The 25,498-nt window shown below is 30.8% G+C and overlaps 1 protein-coding gene and 3 long non-coding RNA genes across 12 annotated transcripts in view; 3 read left to right on the top strand and 1 right to left on the bottom strand.

Moving 5' to 3' along the window:
• The first annotated feature begins 3,131 nt into the window (after window positions 1–3,131).
• On the top strand, window positions 3,132–6,514 carry LOC141460112 (uncharacterized). 3 transcript variants are annotated; one of them, XR_012461739.1, is made up of 5 exons: window positions 3,132–3,269; window positions 3,462–3,734; window positions 4,083–4,163; window positions 4,974–5,166; window positions 5,614–6,514. It is a non-coding gene; the product is annotated as an uncharacterized lncRNA (long non-coding RNA). The 3 variants fall into 3 exon arrangements; XR_012461737.1 differs by having other exon boundaries at window positions 4,974–6,514; XR_012461738.1 differs by having other exon boundaries at window positions 3,133–3,269; window positions 3,579–3,734; window positions 4,974–6,514.
• Window positions 6,515–6,837: 323 nt separating this feature from the next.
• LOC141460321 (uncharacterized) lies at window positions 6,838–9,618 on the bottom strand. 3 transcript variants are annotated; one of them, XR_012461859.1, is made up of 4 exons: window positions 9,273–9,618; window positions 9,095–9,197; window positions 8,773–8,948; window positions 6,838–8,643 (listed from the first exon to the last, which is right to left on the bottom strand). It is a non-coding gene; the product is annotated as an uncharacterized lncRNA (long non-coding RNA). The 3 variants fall into 3 exon arrangements; XR_012461860.1 differs by lacking the exon at window positions 9,273–9,618 and having other exon boundaries at window positions 6,838–7,534; window positions 8,492–8,643; window positions 9,095–9,263; XR_012461858.1 differs by lacking the exon at window positions 9,273–9,618 and having other exon boundaries at window positions 6,839–8,643; window positions 9,095–9,263.
• Window positions 9,618–13,272, top strand: LOC141460322 (uncharacterized). Of its 4 annotated transcripts, none has more exons than XR_012461862.1 (4): window positions 9,618–9,777; window positions 9,860–10,183; window positions 10,357–10,438; window positions 10,552–13,272. It is a non-coding gene; the product is annotated as an uncharacterized lncRNA (long non-coding RNA). The 4 variants fall into 4 exon arrangements; XR_012461863.1 differs by having other exon boundaries at window positions 9,618–10,183; window positions 10,552–11,199; window positions 11,926–13,272; XR_012461864.1 differs by having other exon boundaries at window positions 9,618–10,183; window positions 10,552–12,070; window positions 12,968–13,272.
• A 5,781-nt stretch (window positions 13,273–19,053) lies between these two features.
• LOC141460860 (M-phase inducer phosphatase-like) overlaps window positions 19,054–25,498 on the top strand; it is a 107,449-nt gene continuing 101,004 nt past the window's right edge. Inside the window, exons 1-2 of one of the 2 annotated variants that reach the window (XM_074141272.1) lie at window positions 19,054–19,194; window positions 20,736–20,902. In XM_074141272.1, the coding sequence (XP_073997373.1) occupies window positions 20,737–20,902 (166 nt within the window). In that variant the 5' untranslated portion in view covers window positions 19,054–19,194; window position 20,736. Of the gene's footprint in view, window positions 19,195–20,735; window positions 20,903–21,322; window positions 21,484–25,498 lie in introns of those variants that run through there. The other variant, XM_074141275.1, reaches the window with a different exon arrangement.

The raw sequence follows: 25,498 nt of genomic DNA, 5'->3' as shown, positions 1-25,498 counted from the left end.
ATTTCCTTACCTCTTAAGTATAAGAACAGTAAGAGTACATTAACGAACAGTTGTTCGTTGATATTAAATGAATTAATTTCTTAGCTGAATATAACATTGCAAAGATCTCTTAATTCCTCCATCAGTTTTATTTTGAATTTAAAGAGATATGAACATATTATCCCTCACTACATCTTTCTTGGTTGCTGTGTGTGAAGTATAGAACAAGTATTTCAATAGTAATTACTAGAGATGCCATTCTGCAATAAATAATTGCAACATTTTCTTAATATGTTCATTAGCAGGGCCCCATTAGTTTTTAGAACCACCAGAAAAGTGAGTAATCATGAAAACGTTATTTCTACATCCATTGGTAGCCTTCTTTAGGATTTTTTTTGAAGGTGATTCCGTTATCTTCTAATGTTAACCACATTGTGTTAAGTAGTACTAAAACCAAATTCCACCGAGAGGAGGCTGTTGGCACCCAGGTATCCTTTCTCCATAAACTAATTGATATTGCTCTGCCATTTTCTTGCTTGTTTAACCAATTAAGTTTTATGAGGGCACATACATAGAAAATCATCGATGACTGGCTGTCACTATCTCAACAAATCGTGCAATAATCAGGTTATTGACCATTCTAATAAAATTTTAAAAATGTTGCATCAACTAAAATGTATCAATAATTATTACATTACAAAAAAAAAATTCTATTCTCATTATGGGAACTGCGCTCTATTTCATTGCTGTCTATAGTTTCTAATCCTTTCGAAAAGATTGTGTGCTACAAGATAAAACAATATTTCGAAAGTAATAATCTGCTGGATCTCCAATCGACCACCTTTGATTTTAGCACTAGACGTATGAACAATATAACTATTAGTTATTTGAATATTACTCAAATCCCATACGTGATGTCCCCAAAATGTTTGGGTGTCACAATCATAAACTATCGTGGAATAATCGTGTTAGATTCCTTTAATTTTAAAAACTAAGAAAATATTAAAAACATTCTGCCTATTTTACTAAAATTAAAGATTAATACTTCCTCACCTTGGTTACTATTCGTTAGTTTATAATTATTTTACTGCTGAGCTGAATTTAAAGGTGCTGCGGTCTCTTAATTCCTCTGTCTCTTTTATTGAAATTACGATATAAGAAGGGATGAACATATTCTTCATTTCATCTTCATTCATTGACTGAAAGTGAAGTATAGAAGCAAGAATTTCCTTGGTAAAATCTTGTAATGCTCATAAAGAATAAATCCCTGTAATATTTATTTAAAATGTTAATTAGTAAGACCCAATTAGATTTTAGAAACACCAGAGCAGTTAATATTCAATTCTATACTTCTCCAAGTGATTAGTTTCACCCCACAGTCTACTCTGATTTTGTTCCGTACAATTTGTACCAATAGAATGTTACTTATACTTAATAAAGACAAGTGCAACCCTTATAATAACGATAACGTGAAAATAGCGAAGTACTTCAATTTACTGATCAATGAATTTCTCATTTTAATATCATAGGATATTAAAAATCCTTATTATTTATATATTTTAAGTACATACCCTATTTGATTATACTCCAGCATAAACATAACCACCTTTATCATAAGTTGTCGCGTGCACATCTTTTCACCGTAATCTAATTTATATTACAATTACACTTTTCTACTCTTTTAATAAATAAAGTATAATCTGGACCCATACCTATAAAACTGTTGGCAGATATTAATTAAAATTCATACATTATTGTCTTGCAAAATTATTAGGAAAAAAGCAACTTCTTACCATTATAAGCCATTCCAATATGATTCATTGTTATCTTCACCTTGAATTGTATTTAAAAACTTAATTTATTTATGTACTGATTCTGTTATCTTCTAGGGTTAACAACAGACAATTAAAACCTTCTCAAAATGTACAAATGAATGATATAATAAAACTGGAAACTAGGAAAAAATTTATTTTTTGGCCACAGCAAAAATAAACTCAAAAAACTTTATCATTAAAGAGTATCTGTTAAAAACCACATATCCTTTAGGTGCAGTGGTGTTTGTCTCAGATAGACCTTATATCTAGAAGTACAAGTCTATCAGGCAACTCTTTTGGTGAACACAATTGATACGTTAGGTCCTCATCCTCCCCAGGACGGCTATCATATTTAGAACTATCTAATAACTTGATTTTATGCAGGTGTAGATTCGTGACATAATGGTTGAACCTCCTTCACATTATTATTGTTTAAAAATGCCTTTTTATTTCTCGATAGTTTTGCAAACTTGTTTTTGTCACTTTGCTTTTCGAATAAATTTATAAGTACGAGTTACATTTAAATTGATATTAGTTGTTACTTACTTCATAAAACATACTTTCTCTAAGATAGATATTTACTGAAGTACTTCCAGTTTCATTTTCTTCAGTATTATTTCTCAGTCACCTAATGTGAGCTGAGTTCCCTTGAAAAATATGAAACAATAACCACAAATCTTTTCTGTCTTTAAAAGTTGGGATCACTAATTATTTATATAGTACATTACCTTTTTTACTATGGACATTTATATTATCAAAATTAAAAGTAAAAACAAAGAAACTAAAGAATTACCTTGTGTCTGATAGTACTTTTACTAAACTCTTATCTTTATCATATGCTCTTTAATTTTTTTCTAAAAGTTATTATAGCCTAGTAGTTTTTAAGAAAATTATGGCCTGTAACAGAAACATGTTATTTCTTTTCTAAGGAACAGATAAAATCATAAACAAAAAACCTTACTCTTTCTAACCTTTAGCCTGGAAATGGATTAAAATTCACTTTTTTCCAACTAAATAGCATTTTAAAAAAAGCTTATAGTTAAAGAGCTATAAATTTGTTTATTATATGTATTTAATGAATAAACAAATTGTCAAAAACAAATATTTTATTGCTGAGTATTTAAAAAAAAATTCTAAAAATGAAAAAAAATGTTAACATATTAGAGCTCCTACGCTGGTTTGTATCCTAATACAAAACTTGAAATTTTAACATTATTTGTTGCAAAATGAATTTTTTCAATAATCAGAGCGCCCTGGTGGCGATTTATTTAAACCTTTAACAATAACCTTCTCTTTTGATAATATTCAGTTGGTTATTTTACCCAACAGGTTTTTTTACTGGAGCTATGATTTTATTATTTTTGTTTCTTGTACAAGAAGATGGGAAAGAGACTTTAATTTAATCTTATACGTCAGGCGGATATTTTGATCGTTAAAAGCAGCGACACTGATGAATCTGTAAAACTTAAAAGAATGGTATTTAAATATTATGTAACTATAATAAATAGTAAAGAATCTGTAATGATTATTTACAAATCTGTAAATTAATTACTGCTAATATTTTTTTATCGCTAGATAGATGAGAGAATATTGGGGACAAATCCATTTCCTCTAAAAAAAAAATATGTGGATTTTAACACAATCTTCCCTTCACTTTTGGTTTTTTAGGCTTTTTAACTTCCGTGTCAGTTTATCTAGGCTCAGCCTTCACTGGGTGGAATTTGTTTTTTTCGGAGGTTCTGAGTAAGGAGCAACTATTGGCTTTTTATAATAGGTTTGCTTTAGGACTATAAGATCTGAGGAAGAGAACGCAAACAATACTGGTGAAAAATTTCTATAATATTACAAAGATGGGAGAACTCTTCTAGCGGATCTAGAAAAAGAGGATTGAGGGACTTAGATGTGAAGTTCCTGCTGAACTCCTTAGAAAAAATTGTTCAGGTATTCATTCCTTCACTATTCTTATGAATGGAAATCAGATGTTTAGTTAATACGTATAAATAATACGGTTTTACAATTGGTTAATAATTCTTTAGGTCTTGAAATATAAGGGCTTTTCGGCCTATGCTGGAAAAGTCCTTAAACTATTTTAATTTTTTTCTATTTCTGTTTAGCATCATTCATCTTTTGATCGTGTTTCTTTTGTACTTAACTATCTTTTGAAGTTAAAAGAATCTTATCCAGAAGCTTCTAATAAGGAGCACCAACGGAACTAGAAGAAAAATACTGTTTACAAAAAATATCTGCCTATTTTATGTGAATCCTCAAGTTTTAAAATTTTCATTTCAGAGGGCCGCTCCTTGTGGTGTCTGACTATTGTGTGCGGAAGGGATGATGGCGTACCGACCTTACTCCACTGTGGTCTTTCAGGTGCATATTTGGCTTGGAATTTTATAATGGAGGGTCCGAAAGTGTCCGTGTGTTATGTTTTAGTGAATAGTCACCTAAACATTCTGAATACCAAAAAAAAAATTGTCAATGAGATTTATTACCTATTATTATTATTATTATTATTATTATTTGTGCTGTTGAGAAATGGTATTCAGCATTGCTTAATCACTTACTTTTTTTTTTTTTTTTTATGTTATGAAGATGGGTTTACGGAGTTGATGTAAAAGCCAAATACCCTTTTTGCACTTTATTGCAAACTACTTGTAGTGTTAAATATTCATACTCCTTTCTAGCTTCCGCCTGTTTGGTGTACGTTTTTGCCCCTGAAAATAAATACTCGTAAGATGGAGATAATATGAGATCCCGTTAAGTTATAAGAAATGTATAATAACAAGTTCGATTTGAGAATTAATGGCAGAATTTCAATTATTTCAAATGTATTGATAATTTCGTACGTATGAGTCCTGATCATCTTTAATTGGTTAAACAAACAAAAAAATTGTCGTGGAATATCAATTAATTTATGGAGAAAGGATACCTGCCTGTCAACTAGTGCAAAGAAAGGCAAAATTTGTGCATGACTATGTTCAAGCAGGAACAAAAAATTTAAATCATTAAAGTTGTTTTAATATCTAGATGATTCACTAATGAGAATCATTCATCGCAAAATTCCTTGATCAATAAATTAAATTCCTTCATCATCTTTAAGACTAATTATTTTAAGTGGTTCCACTAATAATCTCTAATAAGTAAAACTAAATGATATTATTAGAAATTGAATTTTAATAGAAAGAAGAAAGTGGAGTGAAATTGAACACTGATTTGGAATCTCGCTACATCCTCCTCTCGGAGATTGCGCCACTCATTGACTGAGGAGAATGCAAAGAGAACTTCTTGTAAAATTCTAAGATATTACAAAATTGGGAGGATTCTTCTACGGTCCTAGAAGATTTGTGGTGACTGTTTTGGATGCTGTTTCTTGGTAATGACCTCTTCTTATAATCTGATAACATATTCTTCCAACTGAAATATTACTCACTTCTTAAAGTGAGAAGCATTTATTTATTTTTTATTCTAGACATTCATGAAGATTCATGCTTGTAGATAAATCTCTATTGCGATTGTTTATTAATTCTTTAGGCCTGAAATTGTTGCCGTCGCCGAAAAAATGGTTAAAAATAGGACTTATTTTCTTGTAAGTTTCTAGTTCTATTATATCATCAAAACGTTTCGAGTAGGTTTCAGTTGTCTGAAGTTAACATTAGAAGATAACGGAATCACCTTCAGAAAATCCATTAGATGATTCAGAAAAGTCATCAGATGATGACTATTAATAGACTTAGAACATATATATTTTTATTATGTATATATGTTTGTGTCAATGGCATGTAGTTTTGTATTCCACTCTTTTTTGTTGACGGACATTTAGGGGGATGTGTATAAGATCAAAATCCGCAGCACTCAAGGGATCTTTGGAATTTAAAAAACTTCCTTTTACTGAGTATTAAAGCTTTTTTTGCTACTGAAAATAAATATAAATTAAATTCATAAGAAGAACTTACTTTTTTTAAGAAGGTGGATACAACTCTTATTGGAATAATTTATAGTGGTAAGAATTTTTTGTTTTTAAATCATTTTTCAAGACTAAGTAATTTTAAATTTTGTAAATTTAATTAAAATCTATCAATAGTTTTGTAAATATGGATCATGATTATCGTTTATTAGTTAATGAGGAAGCATAATGGCATAGTCATATGAATTATTTTATGGAAGGAAACGCTAGCCTCAGCTGATTTTAAAAATCCCTTTAGTGTTATTTTTTTAAAATTCTTTTAAGGCTTTTTCGGTGGTAGTGTTTACGCATAAACTGTGTAATCATTAGCAATGTTTTTGAGATAGAAGAGATTGGTGTGAAAAAGACACCATCTATTTAATCATTTATGTGGATTGTAATATTACATGGATACTTGTTGTCTCTAATATCACAAAGTCGTTGACTCTCATAATTGACTGTTCCAGATATTACGATACATTGGAAATAAATGATGCTGATCATCAAATTCAATTCAACAAAGCTAATACTAAAGGAAGGATTTGCTGCACAAATGGTAGCCCATAATATAGGCGTCGTTGGCTGCGATGAAGTGGGATCTTGTGTACTAGATCTAAACTAACTAAGAAACTACCCATGGAACATTCCTCAGGAAATTGTGGTTCTGCATTGAAAACATTTCGTTAGTTAAAGTTTGTTGTTCAAAGCAGTTGTATTTTGTATTATCGCTATTATTGTAATATTCATTTTATCTTTTAAATATATGAATAGAAATAGAGTGTTACTTTATTTAAAATTATATCCTACCTAAACCTTATCATATTGAAAGCGTAGAAGTGTTCAATTTATTCTAGTAGTCAATTCTTTAAGTCATGGTAGAGAAATCAAATCGTTCTTCAAATCTAAGAGAAGGATAAGGTGCTCTAATTTGAAAACAAACGTAAAAAACTAGTTATCTATTTCAAAAACAAACCCACACGCCGTCATACCTATATATGTCTGAGGGCTGCAAATATTCTTCTAACTCCTTACCTTACTGGCGCACAATAGGATGAATAAAAATAAAGTTATGTTTGGAACAAAACTCTATAACTAAGGCAATCTGTATTTTATTTGTTTTTATGTTTAACAATAGTTTATTTGTTCTCTTACTAATAAAGTTAGCTAATTACAATATATTTAAAAATAATAATTTCATCTCTAGATAAAACATAATTTCATATAAACATTAAATAATAATTGAAAAATATATTATATAAAACATTTATAGATGAACGTGTAATACATTAGACAACATAGTAACACAGCTATTAATTCCATGTTGAAATTTATCAGATATATCAATGCACATTGATTATTATAAACTACAGATGTTTTAACGCCGATAATTAGAATTACTAAATGATTTAACTAGACATTATTTACGAGATATTCAGATAACTAACTTTTCTAAGAGTAAAAAATGAAATTTCTGTAATCATGTAAACATCAATGAAAGATACAGTCTTTATTAGATTTCGACTGTGTAGATTACATAATTGATTACTTTTTACATCTATTCTATTCTATTTAAACAACACATTCTATATTGATTATTCAATACTTTTTATAAAAATAATTTCTACTCTAAGTTGCAGATAATCCTAAACATTGTATTTTAAGAGGCATTTCAAGCCCAAGATCGATCTCTTGCGCCCAATGATTGTCGAAGTAAACTACTCAAAATTTGAAACGTACCACCTACAAATTCCCTGAACAGCTGCTGACGGGTAGTTATTTTATTACTTTCTTAAAAAGTCTGTTAAAATAAAAAAAGTTATTTGTAATAAAGCAATAATACAAACAAAATTTTATGTGGAGTTTTGACATTAAACCCTATAAGCTATATCTTTTAAAACAAATGAAACGATAAACTTCAAGTTAAAAAGCTCCTATTAGTTAATGCTTGCCGTTCGGTAGTGTAGGACACCGCAGTATGCCGAAATGAACCGTCTGTGCGTAGTTCTACTTAATCAGGCTATGGGAATGTGGAGTTAGGCGAATCTTTGAGTGCTCGCTTCAATGTTCCCTACCAACTGATAATGATTGCCCGAAATCGTCTTCATAGGACAGGAACAGTAGTTTGTAGGCATGGAGGGGGTCGATTACGAGCAACTCGTGAACGAAAGGACAGATTCATTGACATCAACAATAGATGACTGTTGAGCGTTGCTTAAACAAAGTTCTACATGCTACAGTGTTGCCCTTATCACAAGCAAATGGTTAATCGTTTGTTTAAATAGACACAATGCAAGTCCCCAAAAGAAAGAGCTGTATACAACTTCTTCACAGCTACTGAATTTACGAGAATGACATGGCTACTTCAAACTCCGGACCTAAACCCCATTGAACATGGACGGGATTTCGTAAAGAGGCGGATTAGGTCACGTGGCGTGGATTCTGGTAGTCTTGAGGAGTTGCGGTCTGACATAATAGAAGAATGGGACAAATTCCTGTGAATTCATTCAATCATTCATTGAGAGTATGTAGAATAGAATGGAGGATGTAATTCAAGCTCGAGACTGACCTACTCGTATTTAAAGACCGACATTGTTACCGTAAAATCTCACCAATTTACTGTGATCCAATAAACGAGAAGCTCAATTTTTATTTTGTAAAAAAATTAATTATGTGCAATAAAACTTTGTTTATATGATTGCCTTATAACAAATTACTTTTTTGTCTTAACAGACTTTTTAAGAAAGTAATAACATACCTCAACATCCCGCTAGCAGCTAAGGTTGCCTATTTCCGTGAATATGTAGTTGGTACATTTCAAATTTCAAGTAGTGTATTTGGAAACCTTATACTTCACTGAGGAGGGATTCAATATTCCGCCTTTATCCTCCACCTACGAATTGGATCTATCTAAAAAAAGAAAGCACCACTATAATGATTTTTAACGAAATCTCTGAGGTAAAGTGATGGTGAAAATAGAATGAGATAAAAAAGAAAACTGTTCTATTATTTCTCGAATTGATATTAGTTGTTACTTACTTGATAAAACGTACTTTCTCTAAGGTAGATAATTGAAATTTCTCTTGTACATGCCACAAGAACTGACACTTTTAAACATAATGTAATTATTCTTTAGGAAAGGTACAGAATAAAGTACTTCCAGTTTCATTTTCTTCAGTATTATTACTCTAGTCACCTAATGTGAGCTGAATTCCCTTGAAAAATATGAAACAATAACCACAAATCTTTTCTGTCTTTAAAAGTTGGGATCACTAATTATTTATATAGTACATTACCTTTTTTACTATGCACATTTATATTATCAAAATTAAAAGTAAAAACAAAGAAACTAAAGAATTACCTTGTGTCTGATAGTTCTTTACTAAACTCTTATCTTTATCATATGCTCTTTAATTCTTTTCTAAAAGTTATTACAGCCTAGTAGTTTTTAGGAAAATTATGGCCTGTAACAGAAACATGCTATTTCTTTTTTAAGGAACAGATAAAATCATAAACAAAAAAACCTTACTCTTTCTAACCTTTAGCCTAGAAATTGATTAAAATTCACTTTTTTCTTACTAAATAGCATTAAAAAAAAGCATATAGTTAAAGAACTATAAATTTGTTTATTATATGTATTTAATGAATAAACAAATTGTCAAAAACAAATATTTTATTGCTAAGTATTTAAAGAAAATTTCTAAAAATGAAAAAAAAAATGTTAACACATTAGAGCTCCTACGCTGGTTTGTATCCTAATACAAAACTTGAAATTTTAATATTATTTGGTTGCAAAATGAATTTTTTCAATAATCAGAGCGCCCTGGTGGCGATTTATTTAAACCTTCAACAATAACCTTCTCTTTTGATAATATTCAGTTGGTTATTTTACCCAACAGGTTTTTATTGGAGCTATGATTTTATTATTTTTGTTTCTTGTACAAGAAGATGGGAAAGAGACTTTAATTTAATCTTATACGTCAGGCGGATATTTTGATCGTTAAGAGCAGCGACTCTGAAGAATCTGTAAAACTTAAAAGAATGGTATTTAAGTATTATGTAATTATAATAAATAGTAAATAATAATAATAATTTAAAGTTACATTATTATTTTTCTTTTCGCCAGAGAGGTGAGTGAATATCGGAGACAAATCCATTTCCTCTAAAAGACCTGTAGATTTTAATTTGATTTTTTAACTTCAATGTCAGTTTATCTAGGCATACATATTTTAACTTGGCCTTCACTGGGTGGAATTGGCTTTTCATAATATGTTTGCAATAAGATACCCTTAGGACTTTAAGACCTGAGGAGGAGAACGCAAAAAAATACTGGTGAAAAAATTCTGTGATATTACAAAGATGGGAGAACTCTTCTAGCGGATCTAGAAAAAGAGGATTGAGGGACTTAGATGTGAGGTTCCTGCTGATCTCCTTAGAAAAAATAGTTCAGGTATTCATTCCTTCACTATTCTTATGAATGGAAATCAGATGTTTAGTTAATAGGTATAAATAATACGGTGTTACAATTGGTTAATATTTCTTTAGGCCTTGAAATATATGAGCTTTTTGACCTATGTTGGAAAAGTCCTTAAACTATTTTAATTTTTTTCTATTTCTGTTTAGCATCATTCATCTTTTGAATGTGTGTGTATTGTATTTAAAATAAGAAGTTAACAGAATCTAATCCAGAAGCTTCTATTAAAAGGTACCAACGGAGCTAAAAAAAAAATAATATTTACCCGTTTTAACTGTTTTACTATTATTTAAAATATCTGCGTATTTTTTGAGAATCCTTAAGTTTTAAAATTATCATTTCAGATAGTCCCTCCTTGTGGTGTCCAACTATTGATGTGCGGAAGGAATGATGGCGAGTCAACTTTACTCCAATATTGCCTTTCAAGTGCATATTTTGAAGTGGAGAAGAATTATAATAATGGAAAAATAATTCTGGAAAGATTTTTTTTATAATTATTATTTGTGCTAATGGCAAATGGTATTCAGCATTGCTTAATCACTTACATGTTTGGTTTTTTTTTTATGTTAGGAAGATGGGTTTACGAAGTTGACATAAGAGCGAAATACGCTTTTTGTTTTTTATTGCAAACTACCTGTAGTGTTAAATATTCATACTTCTTTTTAGCTTTCGCCCGTGTGTGTGTGTATAGTGTTTTTGCCACTGAAAATAGATATTAATTAATTTTGTAAGGAGAGTTTTCTATTCCTAAGGTGGAGATAATATGAGATCGCATTGGTTCCAGTTTCCGATTTGTGATTTAATTGCAGAATAGCAGTTATTTCAAATGTATTGATAATTTTGCACACATGTCCCCTGATCATCCTTAATTGTTTAAAGAAACTTATAAAAGAGCAATTTCAATTAATTTATAAAGAGAAAGGATGCACACGTCTCATTAAATGCAAAGAATGGTAAAAAGCCGTAGTTGTGCAATAGTTTATTGAGTATGGGTATGTATTATAAAATATTTAAACCATTAAAGTTATTTAATATTCCTAAATTATTCATCACGAAATTCATTCACATACCTAATTCAATTGGCGAATAATAATACAGGTTACGGAATACAGATTATGACGGAAAATATTACAAAAATTCGTCTGCTATTTATTTATATAATAATTGTTGAGTAGTGTTTCTTTTTTTGGTGACTGTCTCTGTAATTTTTATTATCATCAGTTTGCTTTTATATCGTGTGCCTAATTTTACCAGTGAAATTCACCATACCAAACAGGTTACAACTGTTAATAAGTATAAGCCTTGAAGATGACCTAGTCCCTGCAGCAGTAACCTAACAATATGTATTAATTGGTTGATGTTACGAAGTAATTTTGTGACTTAGGAGATATGTAAGTTTTTTGAAGAGGTTTAGTTAGGGATAATGGAAAATGAGGTACATTAGATTCAGGTTCCAAGCCGTTGACATCCCCAAAATAGTACTATAATATTTAAAAATTTTACTATAGTAAATGCTATAAATAAAACGTAATTTATAATTATACTATTGTAAACTACACGTAAACCCTTAAAATTAGCTGAATGGCCTTAGACAGGTTTATCTGGCTTTTCTTCTTTCGATGAAGGACAGCCCCCTCTCGGTGGAATTATTTTTTCAATACCACTTAGAAAAGAGCTATTAGCTTTTTATAACATGTTTTATTGTGCTATATGTTTAGATGGCGAAATGAGACTTACGCCAATTGATTGCCTAAGGAGAATGCAAAAAAAACTGCTGGGAAAATGCCAGGATGTTACAATATTGGGAGGATTCTCCTATGGACCTTGAAGAATTATGGCATCTTTTTTGGTTGTTGTTCCTTGGTAATGACCTCTTCTAATCTGGTAAAATAATGTTCCAGCTGAAAGTTAAACCAGTTTTCTCAAATTGAGAAGCATTTATGTATTTTTTATTGGATTGAAATGTGAGTAATATTCGTCTGGGTTGAGTGTCTTGTGTGATTCCTGTTCAACTCCAGAAAAATAAGTGTACGGGATCTCGTTTCTACCTGTTGTTGAAAATTCAAATCAAATTAAAGTTATGCGTATGACTAATTCTCCATTATTTACAATGGAACTGTTCACTGCACAATCGATTAACTCCACTTTTTGAAATATCTTAAATTTAAGTGGCAGAGCACTTGATTCGGTCATAGCTTTTTACGTTTATAAAAAATTTCCCAAATAATAACTATTACACCATTAAACGCCAAAATGTTTTTGGCCGTTGAATAGCAAATAATTTATTTCAAAAGTCATTTTGTTTTACCTAGTGCTCTAATGTAAATCGGAAAAATGATTCAAGTAAATTTATTTGACTATATTATAAACGGAATTTTAAAAAACAGTGTACTTTATTTCATCGAATTACTCCACTTTTTGTTTTATGGAGTTAATCGAGTTTAGCAGTGAACGGCTCAATTATTAGTCAATATTGTTTATTAATTCTTAATTATTAATTCTGACAGTATTTTTGCCGTCGCCGGAGAAATCTTTAAACAATCGATTAGTTTCTTGTTAGATTCTGGTTCCATTGTATCATTCATCAGGACATTTTGAATGGGTTAAAGTTGTCTGTGGTTGAATTTAGAAGATAACAGAATCACCTTCAGAAACTCCTAATGAACGCAACTACTGAACCCAGAAAGGAAGAATAGTTAAAAAAAAAAAGTCTCACTTATTTGTTATGAACCTTTACTTTTTTAATCATTCTGATTTCAGAGTAGTTCTCCGTTTAGTGTTTAACTATTGATCAGTGGATGGGTTGATTTCAAACAAACATTATTCCTGTGTGATCATACCGTTCCTTATTTTGCTTGGAAAACTGTAGCAAAACAATGAAGATTTTCCATTTAACCATTTTTTCTGAACAACTATATTCAAAACTAGCAACCTAATGTGTATAATGTAGGCCTGGCTTAAAAAAAATATATTACATAAAAAAAATAAGGAAATTGCAGAAAAACTAATGAAGAGTTTCATTTTTTTCCTTCTGAACCTCCACTTCCATATGAACCAACCTAAAATGTATTATATATGCTTGGCTTTGAAATGCGATGTTAGACACAGAAAATATTTTCAAAAAACTAACAACGATTTTCCATTTCTTCCCACTTTTATGAACTACTACATCCAAAACTAGCTGTTATCATGAGATATTACACCAGGATTATAAACACATAATTAGAAACGAAAATTAAGGAACTTCCAATAAAACAAATAAAACAAACAATAAAACATTTTCAATTTTCCCCTATATTCTGAAACTGTGTATCAAAAACTATTATGTACTATTTAGTACAGTATAAAGTATATAATGTACAGTCATAAATAGAATGTTAAAAAACGATAATAACGAATTTCCTGTTAAACTATAAATATATTTCTTTTCCCTCTTTTCTAGACCGCTACAACTGAATCTAGTGGCTGTAATGTGTACAAAAAGCTCTGGCTTAGAAATACAATGTTAGAAACAGAAAATAATATTTTTCAAATAAAGCTAATGAACAAATTTCATCCCCAATTTTTCTGAACATCTGCTATCAAAACTAGACGACCTAAGAGGTAGGATTTATTCGTGGCTAAAAAATTGAATATTAAAAACAGAAAATAAGGAAATTCTAATAAAGTTATCATTTCCTATTTTCCCCTATTTTCTGAACCACTGCATCAAAATCTAGCAGACCTATTCTGTAAAACGTATGCCTGGCTAAGAAATGGAATATTATAACCGAAATATAAAGAAATTCTAGTAAAGCTATGATTTCCTATTTTTCCTTTTTTCCATAACCTCTGTAACGAAATCTAGACGACCTAATATGTGGACAACATATGGATGGCAAAGAAATAGAATATTACAAAAAGAAAATGGAAATTTCAGTAAAGCTATTATTTCTTATCTTACATTTTTCACAGAAGACCTTCCTCGAAAAATAAAAAACCTAAGGAGTACAATGTACACCTCGCAAATAAAATAAAAAGTTAGAAATAACAACTCAAGAAATCTACCTATAATTTCCTATTTTCTCTTTTTTCTGAAACTTCATTCAAACGTGGACTACATAATGTGTACAATATATGTACACTTCGCTAAGAAATAGAATATAACTAACAGAAAACAAAGAATTTCTAGAAAAACATACTACGATTATCTATTTCCCCATTTTACTGAAACACCACATCCTAAATTGCAGACCAAAGGTGTACCGAGATAGGAATACAAAGTTAGAAAAAGGAAACAATGAAATTCAGGCAAAACTATGATTTACTATTTTTCTTTTTTTTACTGAACCTCAGTATCCAAATCTAGAAGAGGTAATGTGTACAATGTATGAATGGCTAAGAAATAAAATTTTAGAAACAGAAAGTAAAGAAATTCTAGAAAAAAACTATGGTTTCCTATTTCTCCTTCTTTCTGTACATCAGAATCTAGAATTAGCCGACCTAATATGGACTATCCATGCCTAGCTAAAAAATAAAATTTTAGAAACAGAAAGGAAAGAAATTCCTGAAAAACTATAATTTCTTATTTTTTGAACCTCAGCATCCAAAAGTAGACGAGGAATTGTGTACATTGTATGCCTCGCTAAGAAATAAAATTTTAGAAACAGAAAGGAAAGAAATTCCTGAAAAACTATAATTTCATATTTTTCAATATTTTTTGAACCTCAGCATCCAAAAGTAGACGAGGAATTGTGTACATTGTATGCCTCGCTAAGAAATAAAATTTTAGAAACAGAAAGGAAAGAAATTCCTGAAAAACTATAATTTCATATTTTTTGAACCTCAGCATCCAAAAGTAGACGAGGAATTGTGTACATTGTATGCCTCGCTAAGAAATAAAATTTTAGAAACAGAAAGGAAAGAAATTCCTGAAAAACTATAATTTCATATTTTTCAATATTTTTTGAACCTCAGCATCCAAAAGTAGACGAGGAATTGTGTACATTGTATGCCTCGCTAAGAAATAAAATTTTAGAAACAGAAAGGAAAGAAATTCCTGAAAAACTATAATTTCATATTTTTTGAACCTCAGCATCCAAAAGTAGACGAGGAATTGTGTACATTGTATGCCTCGCTAAGAAATAAAATTTTAGAAACAGAAAGGAAAGAAATTCCTGAAAAACTATAATTTCATATTTTTCAATATTTTTTGAACCTCAGCATCCAAAAGTAGACGAGGAATTGTGTACATTGTATGCCTCGCTAAGAAATAGAATTTTAGAAACAGAAAATAATAAAATTCTATAAAAAAAAAAAAAAAGATTTCATATTTTTTTTTTACAGAAATTGAGCATCCACATCTAGACGAGGTATAGTGTACGATGTATACATGAAAAAGAAATATTTTAGATAAATAAAGTAAGGAAATTCTTGAAAAAATAACTATGATTTCATATATTTCCTTTTTTATTGAAACTCTTCATCTAAATCTAGACGAGGTATAGTGTACAATGTATGCCTGGCTTAGAAATAAAATTTTTGAGACAGAATGTAAAGAAATTCTTGAAAAAATAACAATGTTTCCCTAATTTTCTTTTTTTACTAGACCTGAGCATTCAAATCTAGACGAGGTATAGTGTACAATGTATGCCTGGCTAAGAAATAGACTTTTAGAAACAGAATAGAAGAAAATTCTTGACAAACTAGCAATGGTTTGCTATTTTCTCCTTTTTTATTTACCCCGAAATCTGAAATTAGCCGACCTAATATGTACAATGTATGCCTGGCTAAGAAATAGAATTTTAGAAACAGAATAGAAGGAAATTCTTGACAAACTAGCAATGGTTTGCTATTTTCTCCTTTTTTATTTACCCCGAAATCTAAAATTAGCCGACCTAATATGTACAATGTATGCCTGGCTAAGAAATAGAATTTTAGAAACAGAATAGAAGGAAATTCTTGACAAACTAGCAATGGTTTGCTATTTTCTCCTTTTTTATTTACCCCGAAATCTGAAATTAGCCGACCTAATATTTACAATGTATGCCTGGCTAAGAAATAGAATTTTAGAAACAGAATAGAAGGAAATTCTTGACAAACTAGCAATGATTTGCTATTTTCTCCTTTTTTATTTACCCCGAAATCTGAAATTAGCCGACCTAATATGTACAATGTATGCCTGGCTAAGAAATAGAATTTTAGAAACAGAATAGAAGGAAATTCTTGACAAACTAGCAATGGTTTGCTATTTTCTCCTTTTTTATTTACCCCGAAATCTAAAATTAGCCGACCTAATATGTACAATGTATGCCTGGCTAAGAAATAGAATTTTAGAAACAAAATAGAAGGAAATTCTTGACAAACTAGCAATGGTTTGCTATTTTTCCTATTTTACAGGACCTCAGCATCAAAATGTAGACGAGGTAATGTGTATGGTGTATGCATGGCTAGGAAATAGAATTTTAGAAACTGAAAGTAAGGAAATTCTTGTCAAACTATGATTTCCTTTTTTTATGTTTTTTTAATTATTTTTTTTCTTGAAGCTCATTATAGAAAAGTAGATGATCTAATTGGTACAATGTATGCCTGGCTATGAAATAGAATTTTAGAAACAGAAATTCTAGAAAAGCCATGATTTCTCATTTTACTTTTTTTTTTCTGAACGTCGGTATCAAAATATAGGCTAGGTAATGTGTACGATGTATGCTGGCTAAGCATTGTATTTCTTAGCCAGGAATTTAATACATTTTTTTATTCGACTGTTTTTGAATGTAAGGGTTGAGTAAAAAGGGAAAAATAGGAAAGCGTCGTTAGTTGTATGAAATATCCTTACTTTCTACTTCTAACATACTATTTTTTCGCAGGGATTTCATTATACTCATGAGGTCGGTGTGTTATTGATTTAATGGTTAGTGGTTGAGTAGAAGGGAAAATATGAAATCATAGTAAAGATTAAGATTAAATAAAACGGGACGTGACCTAAGCCCCACGGCACCGCATCCAAAAGTGGTTTATTTTGGCTGGATTTTTGGATCTAGTAGACGAAACCTCCCTACTAAAGAAGTAGAGGAATTGCCTTTCTAGTTCATTTTGCGATACTATCTTTGGTCTCAAACATCCAAAGATTTCATTTCGTAACCACGCGATTGCAACGCCATTGAATTAACAAGTGAGAGGTCGTTCCCATTTCTTCTTAACACAATCTGCACAACGGTTCTGAGCTAATAAGCTCTATCTTGATCAGATGCTTCCTGAACCTATCATGCCTAGTGAATAAGCCTGTGATCGGAGTAATCTGATTTCTGCGCAAGCACAGAGTCACTTTGACTCTTTGTTTATCCAAGGCCTCATAGTCTTGCTGTGTTTTACCCCAGGACATATCACCATGTTGTTTTAATGTTCTCTCCAGATCCAGTCTCTGAGCACTGGATCCTTGGTGATTCTCAGGCAGTAGGGGCACTGCTATTGGCCCCCGTAATCAACAGGCCGGCCAGTTTCTGCACCCAGGCTATAGCCTTGATGGCCGTCTGTTGTTCAGTCTTCCTCCACCATACTAGTGTAGATCATAATTTGAAATGACTGATTGTGTACAGATTTTGAGGCGAAAACCACAGGTTCTAGTGATACCACATATAGTCTGTTTTGGCTTTATTTTAACTTTATCTTGATGTGCTTTCTAAGTGAGTCAGGAGTCTAGGACAACGCCCAGATACTTAACCTCACACGACACAACCACAGTTTTGGCAATAATTCGAAGATTTTTGTAGCTCTCTATGGCCCTTCTTCTATCTACCCTTCAACACCTATTCACTATGATCTTGAGTGCTTCCTGCATGAGCCCAGCATCTATTGTCTCGTGCCAGCCTCTGACCACCACAAAAATATCATCCGCTTAGCCCAGGACCGAGAACCCGCGAATGTCTAGCATCTCAAGAAAGTCGTCTACGTCCATGCTCAACAGGAGCGGACATCAGACCCCTCCTGAGGGCACCCCGAGGCAGACTTTAATTCCAGCTTTGGGTGGGGGTATCAACGGTCTCCTGTGGTCCATACTTTTATTTTATTTCTTAGTCTGGAATACGTTGTACTCAATAGGTACGCTAGTTATGGATGAAGAAGTTCAGTAAAAAGGGTAAATAGGAAATAATTATTTGTTTTTCTGGAATTTTCTCATTTTCATTTTTTTAAATTCTATTTCTTAGCCACAGTACATTATACGAATTTGGTTGGCTTGTTTTTGATGTAGAGGTTCAATAAATAGGGAAATATAGAAAATCATACAGAAAATACAGAAAAGAAAATCAATAAAAACGGAAAAATAAGAAATCGAAGTTAGTTTTACTGGAATTTCCATATAGTCTGTTTCTGACATTCTATTTCTTAGCCAGGCATACATTGTACATATTAGGTCGGCTAGTTTTAGTTAAAACGATTCAGTAAAAAGGAAAAAACAGGAAAGCATAGGAATTTTTCCAGGAATTTCCTTATTTTTTATTTCTAACATTCTATTTCTTAGCCAGGAATATATTGTATTTATATATGAAAATGACCTAGAACTAGTGAATAGCATTGGTGGGGCATAATAAACCTCTTAAGGGAATATTTAGTATTTTAATTTAGTACAAATTAATAAATAAATTTCTAAAAGTCCCTACAGTTAAACGAAAAAAAATTTGTCGCAAGATCACTGGTCATATTAATAAACATGTTATTATTTCTTAAGAAGATTGTACTTTTAACATAATTTTTATCTGTTAATTTGATGAAGTCTTACAAACAAACATTTAAACATTAAACAAAAATGTTGACTTTAAATTGTATTGCTGTTTGATTTGACCTATTCATATCATACAAATCTATTGTATTTAAAATTAGGCGGGCTCAAGCACACCATTACGTCAGTTTAGTTGTAGCGCGCCTAGCCCTTGGCAGTGTGCAGTTTAAATGTGCTTGTGTAACAAATTATTTTGTTAGTTATTGTTAAGTTCTTTTATCTCATAAATCAGGTAAGTTCATTCTTATATTAAATTTAAAAAAGTAAAATAAAACACAAACCTTGTTTAACAATACAAAGCGTATTTGAAATCATTTTATTTTACCATATTATCAGTTAGCCTACAGATTTTAATCAATTGGTGTAAAATGTTTTCTCAGAGATTAGGGATATTACAAAAACATCATGTTCAGATTTTTCAAGTTTTTCTTTTTTAATGCTCTCCTTTATTGGATTTCTATTTTCCGAGCAAATAGAATAAAAAGTCTTGGACGATCAGAATCTGGAAGTGTCATTAGTTCAGAAAAGTTTAATACATGAAAAACCAACTATATGCTATTACAAAGAAGAAGCAGTCACTTCTTTCTTTTAATAATATTGTAAGCTTATTGGAATAAGTCTTCTTTTATGATCAAGTATTAAAAATGGTATCCGTAATTTCTGCTATTATTTACTAATAAATTAAGCAAACTGTTGAAGAACAGTTTCAGAAAATAAGGTTGATCTGGATCATCATTTCTAAAGTGATCAGATTTTGAGCAGGTAAATGTATATTTTAACTTCTTTATATTATTTGTTTAAGATTATTTTCCAGAACATTACTTGTATTGTAAAATGAATTTTTGGGATAATAGAATGTATAGATTGGTCGGATGATAATAGCTTTGTATTATACTTATATACTCACATATATTTCTGAAATAATTTTTAATTATTAACATCAAGATAAAAAATTATAATTAAGAGATGATTCTTAAATAATTATAGTATAAACAAAATAAATAATAAATAAATAAAATTGGATTCTGCCGTAATTAAGCGTTATAGAAAATAATAGCACAAATGGGATGCCATATTTTAAGTTTTGATTTTCATCACAAATGCGATTTTGAATACTTTTATTATTTTTTTTTTCTGCAATAACCTGCAAGATGACAAATTTTCTATTCTGTCCGTACAAAACGAAATGTTTCGTTTCATACTACTCTGAATTGTTTCTCTAAATTAGACAACTACCAATCATCGAATCTGTCTCGAAATAATACTTATTTTTCTTATTGTAGTAAACAACGAAAAAATGTGTGACACATACGATCAAATTCTCGAATTTTCCAGCATTCTGATCTTACATTTTTTTTTGCCACATTTAATTTTTTGTTTAGTCTGGGAAAACCGTTTACGGTAAGAAGTTAAATTAAAAGTTTCACCATCAAGCAGAGAAAAAACTTTGAACTTTACAATAAATTATAAGTGCAGCTTGCAAAATAGATAACTTTTATTTATACTTCGTAGATTTTATATTTTTTTCCCTTAATACATTTTATAGAGGTTTTTTGAAAAACAAGACCATATAAAATTATAGTTTTTATTTGTTTGTAAATTCTTTCTTTGTTTGGAACATTACTACAGTTACTTTATTACTTATAATTTTTTGCAACTATGGGAATTATTAATGTGGACATTGTTTAAATACTTAACAATTTATAGTAAAATTGTGTAGTAAGAGTTAATAGAGTTAATGGAATTAACAATAAATTTGCACCTAATTTATAGAATGGATTTGATGACGAAAAATGAGAAGATATTGAAATCAAACAGTAATAAAAAGACTCTAATCAACGGAGTATCACCAATCACTAGTTTAGCATTAGGACTTCAAGGAACAAGTTTCAAGAATAAAGAAAATGTTGCAGCATTAAAAAATCTAGATTTTCAAGAGGGTAAGTGTGTAGTAAAAAATTTATATATTTTTTTTATTAGCGTTTTCAGGTCTTATTATAAGATAAATATTTCATTAATGCGTATTTGATTTGATTAAAATGTTATAACCTTTTTATCTTCAAGTTGTATAACCTTCTCAAATTTTATCGCCTAAACATATGTACATATGTGGGCATCTAGCTTTAAATATTAAAAGACATCTGTCAAATAATTTGTACAAATATATTTGAGTTATCCTTATTTTAAAAAATTACTTTTTTTAAAAAAAGTAATGATTTTCAAATTGAGAAGACAACTCTGGTTCAGCTGATATATCTACCAATGGCTTAGTTTTATCAAAATGGCGGAAGTTCAAATTGAATTTTTAGATGAAATGAATTTTATTTTAATTAATTAATTTATTTTTTTGAGAAATGTGAATTCATCGATTGCTTTTATTGTTCATTTAATATTATTTTTATTTATTATTTTATATGTTAATATATCTAAAGTAACTTAAAATGTCGCGTTTGAATGAAAGTTAGTGACTACTAATTTACTTCACAGAAGATGGCTGCAGGAAATTGAGAATAAAGCATTTGTGAGTGTATCGCTACTTTTGAAATTTTATTTTAATGTTATTTAATGAATTTTAAATTTTTTAAAAGTCAGGATTTTAAGGAATAAGACAATTTTGTGCGAAGAGTTTGAAGTTTACCTTTGCAGATTGAAATAAATTGGGCCCTTAACCAACTTAGTCGGTGTCTGCTTCTATTTAAGTCTTACAAACTGTAATTACTGTGCCACCTCAGACCAATTGCTGCTTCTTTGGTTTATTATTTTAGTACCACTAACCATTTTCTGGGTAGATTTTTTGAGTTATACTCACATTTCGTTCTATACTCACTCTACATTGTTTGTAACTTTTATTTATAACATCATTTTTAGGTCATTTTGACCCAGACCCCTTCTGAGAGTAGCGGATGGTTTCGCTGCTCTCTAAAGTGCCAGTTTAATACAGTATATGGTCTTGAATTTGAAAATAAAATAAATAATCTTTATTCTACAAAAAAGGCAGTAAGAGAGAGACTGCTACATTATTAATTAAGCTATGATAATATCAGTATTACTGACAAATAAGAAACATAAAATTAATTTTTTCTTCTGGTGGAATTAGGCTCAGAGGTCTCTTCCAATTTTCTTTATCTTTTGCCTCTCTTGTCTGCAGCTTAAGTTTTTTTTTTTTTTTTTTTTTTTTTTTTTTTTTTTTTTTTTTTTTTTTTTTTTTTTTTTGGCGCATCAACAGCTGAGGTCATTAGCGCCCGGAGCTTTTTCCAGTGCACTGCCGGCCTCCGGACAGTGTTCTCTCGTTACAGACAACACTGTCCATCACCGGACAGTGAGCTGTGAGAAGCTCCTAGGAAGAGAAAATCTAAGGGTCAGCTGCTGGATTCGAACCCGGGACCTCCGCGTGGGAGTCCAGTATGCTAACCTCATAGCTAATCCCTTCCCTTAAGCTTAAGTTTGTCGCTCCATCTAGTGTACTGCCTCCTTTCCACCAACTTAGTCCATCTATTTTCCGTGAGCCACATATCACCTGGTCAGTTCCATTTTAGCGTTTTCGCTTTTAGTACAACATTTGTTAGTTTCTTTTTTTTTTACCCTTAATAACTGAGTTTTTAATTTCATCTTTCCTTTTAATGGTAAGCATTCTGCGTTTCATCGCTTTCCGTGCGACTCCAAGACCTGTTTTTAAAAAAGAATAAGTGAACCAGATCAACTTTTTTATTATAAATACAGTTCAATTCATTCAATTTTTAATTGTTAAAACTTTATTTATTTCTGCAATTCATTAACCAGCCAGTCTCTCTCTTCTCTCTTCTTAGATTTTCTAGCATTCGCACTAATTCTAACTCTGAAGAAGCAAACAAAAAAAAAAATCAGCAAATCTTAAATTATTGAAGTTTCTTTCAGTCCATGTTCAGATAAAATTGATTCTAATCCCAAATCCTAAACTGTATTTTTAAAAAGTGTTAAATATGTTGCTAATGTACCGACTTTGAAGAAGATTCTAGTTTTTCTTTTTTCTGAAATTTTTTCTAAACTCTTTAAGAGAGATTTTTTTGTAAACATCGTATTTACATTTTATGCGCGTGGATCTAAAACTTTTTGAGAATTAAAGTAAGAGACATCGTCCAAATTATTTTTTATGTTTTTGTTTAATTCGAATTTAAGGGGACAACTGAAAAATTAAATAACATTGGCAGCAGCTAACCGTTCGACCAGGTGTCTATGGACACCCGGCGAAGTTTTCTCTTCTCCCCTTATAACTTCTTCTTCTGAAAGATATCCAGAAAATCAGTTGATAAATTTTTTTTTTCCAAGAGTCTCTCTCGCACATGTTCTTCTCTCCTTTCTCTCTCCCTCTCTCTCCCCTCTCTTAGTTATTCACACAACCCCTCACTATTAAGAAGTGTAATGTAAAAAGAAATTTAAAAGGAAAAAAAGGAGACTATATGTATAGAAAGAGAGAGATTGAGGGATAAAAAGGGGTGTATGTGGAAGAAGATCGCACGTGCTGTAAGGACCGTTAGAAAGGGCACATGCCAAACACAGATAGGTGGATAACAAGTAATAAGATGGAAGTAACTACAGAAGAGAAAGGGAGAAGTAGAAGGTTGCAGTTAGTGGCAGGAGTGCTCTCCCTTCTTACATCTTATGGGTAACTAAAGAGCAAGTAACTAAAAGTGCATACATACAAGCCAAATCTTATAGTATGCATACATACAATACAGACTACAATTTACAATGACAATGCATACTCCTCTTATTTAGCATAACGGTGTGTTTATGCTGCTGTTATCATATGTCCTGTTTGATGTGTGTGTGTGTTTGTGAGTCTGTATTATGTGCGCTACACCTTGTGCTTAGAGAACCAGCCAACTCGTCTTTACCTCCAGGCTGTCTTCTTCGTACACCTTGTTCATCTAGAATTTTGTTCACCTTCTCTTACTGCTAATAAAAAGAAAGTAATCGGGAAGATTTGCCCATTTTAAGATTTCACTGGTAATATCCATTTTGAGCATCCTTGAGTAAGACGGAAGCTCAATTCCCTGCATCCAAATCAAAATCAATCTTAACGAACATTACATTTATTACAATTATTATCATTTCAAGTAATTTTACTGTTTCATTAATTTTGTTTAGAATTGATTAGATGTCACAGAGACCCTTATGCTGCCCATTTTCATATTTAAAGTATGTATGTTATGAATTAAGAATTGTTCAGTAAAGAGCAGCGAACTGACATTCTACTGGACTGCCCCACCATCCCCTCTCACCCAATAGTGCCTTTAATGGAATTATTACAGAATAATGTTTCTAACAAAAGTTGTAGAACTATTTGTGAGCAGTAATTATACCAAGTTTGAAGAAAATCCAAGAAGCGGTTTTTCCAAAAAAAGTGAAAATTTATTCAGTTAAGTGGTTCTTCCGTTGTACCTATTTTGAACAAACCTATATAGTTGTAAGACTCTTGAAAAAAAAAAAAAAATTATCAACTGATTTTCTGGATATCTTTCAGAAGAAGAAGTTATAAGTGGAGAGGAGAAAACTTCGCCGGGTGTCCTATATGGGGTCACCTGAACTATCAAATTTGAAATTTTCTACGATTTTCTTTTCCTGAGTTTTAAAAAATCTAAAGGTCACACTCCAACAACTACTACATTTCAAAAGATAAGATATAACACATGAAAACTTCAATAAAGAGATAGAAGCTCCCCCCATATTGTAATAAAATGTCAGACACATGCTTTTTATAGCTGAAATTACGTACTGGAATATGAATGAAATGTTTGGGTACTTGCTGATTTGTATAAACCTTTTGTCGTTTTAATCAACCCTTATACTTAACTGTTAGTTTTTGTTAAGGATATCTGTTTAATGGTAGACTAATTGAGGATAAGTAGTTGACAATTTGTACCAAAGTACAAAACTACGCGCTCGAATAGTACCGGTTAGTAAACAACTTTAACCTTTCTTTCGACTAGTGACATTGAAAAACAGCTGATCTGATAATAACTTAGTCAAAATATTGCAAGCTGTTCGTTGGAACATCCATTGGAAGGGCGCTCAATGAATTGTGTTTTATTAGATGACGTCATTGCTGTTATTGTAACATTCTTTGTTTTAGCGACATGTTTTCAATGGCGATCCGTAGGCAAGTTTTTTATTTAACAAATCACTTATATTACCCAGTTGAAATTAGAGCCCGACATTATTCTGTTATTGTGCAATACTCTTTCTCTACTTACAAGCAACAAATTTTGTTCTCTAAAAATAAACTTTGTTTTGCATTTCTTTCCATGATAAATGATATCTTTTATTATCGATCTATTAACGATGACAAAAATTAAGAATGCAGAAAAAGCGATGCAGGTGTATGAAAAACAGGCAGGTGAATTTCTTTTGTAAAGCATAAAAACCGAAATAGAAATGTTCCGTCCGTTGTTGACCTAATGGCTTAGTGCTTTATATTTTAGTAATATTTCTTTTTTTACTGTAAATTTATTTTTTCCCCTTTCCTGGTTTGATAGAATGGATAGGTGATTAAATTT

Source organism: Rhodnius prolixus, unplaced genomic scaffold, assembly GCF_049639745.1.
Source record: "Rhodnius prolixus isolate KJV_2025 unplaced genomic scaffold, Rpr scaffold_6, whole genome shotgun sequence".
Lineage (NCBI taxonomy): Eukaryota > Metazoa > Arthropoda > Insecta > Hemiptera > Reduviidae > Rhodnius > Rhodnius prolixus.
This window is presented reverse-complemented; position numbering and strand designations above follow the sequence as displayed.